This window comes from Bison bison, unplaced genomic scaffold (assembly GCF_000754665.1).
Source record: "Bison bison bison isolate TAMUID 2011002044 unplaced genomic scaffold, Bison_UMD1.0 scf7180017864163, whole genome shotgun sequence".
NCBI classification, from domain to species: domain Eukaryota; kingdom Metazoa; phylum Chordata; class Mammalia; order Artiodactyla; family Bovidae; genus Bison; species Bison bison.
Genome location: NW_011494735.1, coordinates 1,217,815 through 1,224,762, shown reverse-complemented (window position 1 = coordinate 1,224,762; position 6,948 = coordinate 1,217,815). Strand labels below are relative to the sequence as shown.

General features: G+C 36.1%; 1 protein-coding gene across 2 annotated transcripts in view; it reads right to left on the bottom strand.

The window, feature by feature from the left end:
* Window positions 1–811: 811 nt before the first annotated feature.
* ABCD2 (ATP-binding cassette, sub-family D (ALD), member 2) overlaps window positions 812–6,948 on the bottom strand; it is an 86,154-nt gene continuing 80,017 nt past the window's right edge. For both annotated transcript variants that reach the window (XM_010841507.1, XM_010841508.1), the window contains exon 10: window positions 812–1,031. In XM_010841507.1, the coding sequence (XP_010839809.1) occupies window positions 812–1,031 (220 nt within the window). The remainder of the gene's footprint in view (window positions 1,032–6,948) is intronic.

Here is a 6,948-nt window from a genome sequence, read left to right as displayed (position 1 = left end):
AAAATGTGGTGGACTCCTTTGAACATAAAAACAAGCTAAGTATTTCTGGACAGAATTTGCAATAAATAATCCTTTCAAGTAAAGTAACAGGCTGAGACAAACATTGTTTGGATACTCCTTTTCTATATTGGCAATTCTCTTTTTAGAATGAAAAAGTTTACTAACAAATATGTAAGATTCTCATTAAAATGAACTTGTTATGTGCCCACATTGAGATGTTCAAAATTTAATATTAAAAATAGGATATTTTTTACATATAAAAGAAGCATAGCCATGCTTCTTTCTTTCAACCACTGTCATTAAAAGAGTTTTTTCATGTTGAAATTATCGATCAAACTATTGTGTACACAGGTTTAGCTGACCACTATCAATAAAGGAACATAGATTCTAGCTGTTAAATCTAACAATCATAAATGGACAAAAATGTCACTCAAACTTTTATTTTTATGCACATGGTTTCAACGCAAACATCGTTCTTGTCTATCCTCAAGATAGGTCTCATGTTTGTCAAGACTTTCAGACACATCACATACACATAGCAAATTTGCTAACTCACCTAGAAAATCCTGCTTTACATGTGAATTCGTCTTTCATTAGGAATTAGTATAAGCCATAATGACTAATCTTATATAATGCATTTGTTTATTTTCTTCTGAAAAGTCAGCTCATACATTTCCTTGATGCTAAAATCTTATAAAACATTTCTTGCTACCTTTTTTCCCTCTGTCCTTAGCTTAACACAATGCATGAACTATAACCATGTCTCTGAGCCTTTAATTAAAAATTAACATTTAAAACATATCAGAATAAATTAGGATGTTTCATCTTCATTTTTTATTGTTTTCAGCACTGAGTCTTCTCCCAAAATTTTACATAGTTCATTGAGTCTCTGCTGCATTTTGGGAATTCCGGCTAGCTGAGATTCTAGCTTTTGTTTTTCTTCACTTAGTGTTAAACGAATAGCACTATCCAGTTGTTCAAAGCGCCAACCTCCTTCACCATCAAACTGTAACAAATGAGTGTGGTATTTCCTGCATAATCAAAATGAAATCATATTATTAGCAATAATTACACAAGGCCATTTTACTTACAGATTTATCATTCTAACTGATATTCAAAGGCAAATTTTAAGTAAGCTGTCTATTTTACATTTGATTTTCAAGAATCCCTCAAGAGGTAAAATATTGTGATTGTTTTCACTCCCAAAATCATTAATCTCTAGAAAATTCTATTGTTTGTGTTAAATTTATTTTATATTCTGAATATATGTGAATTGCAAAGGAAGACATACTATTACATTTATTTATATTCATAACCTAGTATAGCTCCTGAATAAATATAAAACACTTAAAAAGTGAAGAAGAACTAAAGATGAAAGTGGAAGAGGAGAGTGAAAAAGTTGGCTTAAAAACTCAACATTCAGAAAACTAAGATCATGGCATCCAGTCCCACCACTTCATGGCAAATAGATGGGGAAACAGTGGAAACAGTGAGACTTTATTTTTCTGGGCTCCAAAATCACTGCAGATGGTGACTGCAGCCATGATATTAAAAGATGCTTGCCCCTTGGAAGAAAAGTTACCACCAATCTAGACAGTGTATTAAAAAGCAGAGACACTACTTTGCCAACAAAGGCAAAGCTATGGTTTTTCCAGTAGTCATGTATGGATATGAGAGTTGGACTACAAAGAGAGTTGGACTATAAAGAAACCTGAGCGCCGAAGAATTGATGCTTTTGAACTATGGTGTTGGAGAAGACTCTTGAGAGTCCCTTGGACTGCAAGGAGATCCAATCAGTCCATCCTAAAGGAAATCAGTCCTGAATATTCATTGGAAGGACTGATACTGAAGCTGAAACTCCAATCTTTTGGCCACCTGATGAGAACGGACTCATTGGAAAAGACCCTGATGCTGGGAAATATTGAAGTGGGAGGAGGAGGGAACAACAGAGGATGAGATGATTGGATGGCATTACAAACTTGATGGACATGAGTTTGAGTAAACTCTGGGACTTGGTGATGGACAGGGAAGCCTGACGTGCTGCAGTCCATGGGGTCACAAAGAGTCGGACATGACTGAGTGACTGAACTGAACTAGAATGGGAACAAGAACAGGAAGCAGAGGCAAGAAAATAAAAATTTTAAAGGTTATTAAGAAAATAACTAAGAAGAATAAAGGAAATACACTATACTTTGGGAATGAGTTAGTCAACATAAGAAAAATTTCTCAAAAATCAAAGTTTTAAAATGTTTTTTTAAAAATAAACATAGAAATCCTCTAAAGCCAGTTTCATGCTTTCATATAATTTGCTCTCTTTTTCTCATGGTTCAAGTTCATAACTAGGAATTTCAGAGAGGTATAGAGATGATTTTTACTGATGAGACAGGAGGTAAACAACCTTTTCCTAAGTAAAAGTTAAGGTTACCAATCTTTGGGAATTGTAGGGTGTATGTTTAAAGTAGGTAGTCCTGGCAGATCTGGCCTCATATGGCTGAGCTACTGCATCTTGACACTATGCTGAAGTGGCACATGTTCTTATGTGTCTTCAGTTTTTATGCTTTTACCTTACAGGTTTTCTCACTTCTTGATTTCTTTTAAGTTCTCATTGTTATTAGTTACTATGTTCAGTGTGGATATATCAGGTCACTTTACCCTCCTTTCTAAAATTGAAATATGATTTATATATTATAAATTTATTCTTTTAGAATGTAAAATTCAGTGATTTTTGGTATAGTCACACCCTCATGCAACCATCAGCACTATCCAATTCCAGAATATTTCTTCATTCCCCAAAGAATCCTCATACCCATTAGCAGTCCATCTCCATTTCTTCTGCTGCTCAGTCCCTGCCTACTACCAAGCTCCTCTCTGCAGATTTGTCTATTCTGGATATTTCATACATACAGACTCATACAAAACAGCTTTTTGTTACTAACTTCTTCCACTCCTTGGAAGGAAAGTTATGACCAACCTAGATAGCATATTCAAAAGCAGAGACATTACTTTGCCAACAAAGGTCCATCTAGTCAAGGCTATGGTTTTTCCTGTGGTCATGTATGGATGTGAGAGTTGGACTGTGAAGAAGGCTGAGTGCCGAAGAAATGATGCTTTTGAACTGTGGTGTTGGAGAAGACTCTTGAGAGTCCCTTGGACTGCAAGGAGATCCAGCCAGTCCATTCTGAAGATCAGCCCTGGGATTTCTTTGGAAGGAATGATGCTAAAGCTGAAACTCCAGTACTTTGGCCACCTCATGTGGAGTTGACTCATTGGAAAAGACTCTGATGCTGGGAGGGATTGGGAGCAGGAGGAGAAGGGGATGACAGAGGATGAGATGGCTGGATGGCATTGCTGACTCGATGGACGTGAGTCTCAGTGAACTCTGGGAGTTGGTGATGGACAGGGAGGCCTGGCGTGCTGTGATTCATGGGGTTGCAAAGAGTTGGACATGACTGAGCGACTGATGTGATCTGATCTGATCTTCCACCCAACAAATGATCTAAAAGTTGTAGTATTAGTACTTCATTTTTATGGCTGAATAATATTACATTTATGGTATCATACATTTTGTCTATTTATCAATTGATAGAAATTTGGGTTTCATTACATTTTGATTGGATGGTTTTACCATTAAGATGGGGAAATTAAACTAATTAAATTAAACTATGCCTAAAAGGGTAAATATCACTCTTAAGCTGAAGGCTGATGTTCATATGTTTGATATCATATGACAGATATTAATCTTTTCCATATACTTTTGAGTAACTATCTTTAGGGTTTCAACTTTTCCATAAATTTGACCTCCCAACAGGTGGGACCTTGCTAAAATTAAATTTAAAACAATGTGTTCTTACATTAAGGGAAATTTTTTTTTTAATGACAACATTGCTATTAAAATATGAGAGCTAAAACAAAAGTAATGAAAAAACAAAAGAAGGATAGTGATACAGGAAAGTGAATTAATAGGGAAAAAATATCATTTTGTTTATTTCATTGTCAACTTCTCTTGGACTTTCCTAATCATGAATCTTCAACCAGGAGCAATTTTAGAATGCAGTAGTTCAGATCTTGAGCAACTTCCATTTTCAGTGTATATTGAAGGTTTGGCTCATCATTCCAGTTCTACAACATTATTTGGTTTCTACACAGGAGAAGAAACCATATCAGTGTTTCATGACCTATGTTCTATATTATGTGCTAAAATACTATCTAAGGGTTTATTTTAGTCAGAGGAATTTAAAAGAAAACTATTTTAACAGAGGCTTATTGGAAATAATCTGCAGACTTTCTGTACAAGTAAGATAAAGCATTGGATGTGGTAATTATAAAATTGCAATTCTATTCAGGAATCACATAATTTAATAAGCTTCTATAATTTTTGATGTCTTCAGATATAGTATTGATTTTACTCTTTATGATCAACAATTACCCATTTGTTGTATGGAGGAAAATATAATACATATTTTTCCTCTTCTGAAATCTTTTCAGGGAAAATAAGAATTTCATGTAGGAAGAGAGGATAATCAGAAATGATAGATTTCTATAACCTAAAATGACTAAACTAGTTCATAAATCAGAATTAACATGATTATTAGTTTACAGGGAAATACACCATGGGTAGCTACAATTAAAAACATGTTTGTTCGTTTGGTTTTTGGTTCAAAAGTATGAAATTATATTTTATTATTTATTTAAAAATTTGTCTACTACACACCTGTTTGAAATGGCCAGAACCCAGAACACTGACATCTTCAAAAGCTGATAAAGCTGTGGACCAACAGGAACTCTCTTTCATTGTTTTTTGGTGGTTTAGTCGCGAAGTTGTGTCCCACTCTTGCAAACCTATGGACTGTAGCCTGCTAGGCTCCTTCGTCCATGGGATTCTCCAGGCAGGAATACTGGAGTGGGTTGCCATTTCCTTCTCCAGGGGCTTTCACTGCTAGTGGAAATGAAAAGTGGAATAGCTATTTTGGAATACAGTTTTGTAGTTTCTAACACAACTAAACACACTCTTACCAGTACGATCCAGTAACTTCACTTCTTGATATTTACTTAAAGGGACTTGAGAAAATGCATGTCAACACAAAAACCTGCATATGAATGTTTATAACACCTTTATTCATAATGGCTAATACTTGGAGGCAACCAAACCTATCTTCAGTAGGTGAATGGATAAACACACTGTGTACATTGAAACAATGAAATATTATTTAACGCTAAAAAGAAATGATGTATCAAGCTGTGAAAAGACATGGAGGAAACAAATGATTATCACTAAGTTAAAGAAAACAGTCTGAAAAGGCTACATACTGAATGGTTCCAGGTACATGATATTCCAGGAAAGGAAAAACTGTGGACACATTAAAGATGAGTGGTTTCTGGGGTTGACATTGTTGTTTAGTCTCTAAGTTGTGTCCAACTCTTTGCAACCCCATGGACTGCAGTGCACCAGGCTTCACTGTCCTTCACTATCTCCAGAGTTTGCTCAAACCCATGACCATTGAGCCAGTGATGCTATCCAACCATCTCATCCTTTGTGGTCCCCTTCTCTTCCTGCCCTCAATCTTTCCCAGCATCAGGGTCTTTTCTAATGAGTTGGTTCTTTGCATCAGGTGAACAAAATATTAGAATTTCAGTTTCAGCCTCAGTCCTTCCAATGAATATTCAGGGTTGATTTCCTTCAGGATTGACTGGTTTGATCACTTTGCAGCCTAAGAGAATCTCAAGAATATTCTCCAGCACCACAATTCAAAGCATCAGTTCTTCAGTGCTCAGGCTTCTTTATAGTCAAACTCTCACATCCATACATGACTACTGGAAAAACCAGAGCTTTGATTAGATGGGCCTTTGTTGGCAAAATGATGTCTCTACTTTTTAATACACTGTCTAGGTTTGTAATAGCTTTGCTTCCAAGGAACAGAGGTCTTTTAATTTCATGATTGCAGTCACTGTCTGCAGTGATTTGGAGCCCAAGAAAATAAAATCTGTTTTGCTTCCACTTTTTCCTTTTCTATTTGTCATGAAGTTCTGGGATTGGAACTTATGATCCATGGGTTGAGAAGAGGGATAAAATGGCAGAGCACAGAGGATTTTTAGAGCAATCAAAATACTCTGTATAACACTATAAGGATGCATTTTTCAAATTTGAGGACATATTGAGTGCAGCACTTTCACAGCATCATCTTTTAGGACTTAAAACAGTCAACTGGAATGCCATCAGCTCCACTAGCTTTGTTCTTTGTAATGCTTCCTAAGGCCCACTTGACTTCACATTCCAGGATGTCTGGATCTAGGTGAGTGGTCACACCATCATGATTACCTGGGTCATTAAGATCTTTTCTGTATAGTTCTTCTGTGTATTCTTGCCATGTCTTCTTAATATCTTCTGTTTCTGTTAGGTCCATACCATTTCTGTCCTTTATTGTGCCCTTCTTTGCATGAAATGTTCCCTTGGTATCTCTAATTTTCCTGGAGACCTCTAGTCTTTCCCATTCTATTGTTTTCCTCTCTTTCTTTGCATTGATCACTTAAGATGGCTTTCTTATCTCTCCTTTCTATTCTTTGGAACTCTGCAATGAAATGGGTATATCTTTCCTTTTCTCTTTTGCCTTTAGCTTCTCTTATTTTCTCTGCTATTTGTAAGGTCCCCTCTGACAACCATTTTGCCTTTTTGCATTACTTTTTCTTGGGGATTGTCTTGATCCTTGTCTCTTGTACAATGTCACGAACCTCCATCCATAGTTCATCAGGCACTGTATCAGATCTAGTCCCTTAAATCTATTTCTCACTTCCACTGTATAATCATAAGGGATTTGATTTAGGTCATACATCTATGGTCTAGTGGTTTTCCCTACTTTCTTCAATTTAAGTCTGAATTTGGCAATAAGGAGTTCATGATCTGAGCCACAGTCAGCTCCTGGTCTTGTTTTTGCTGACTGTATAGAGCCTGTC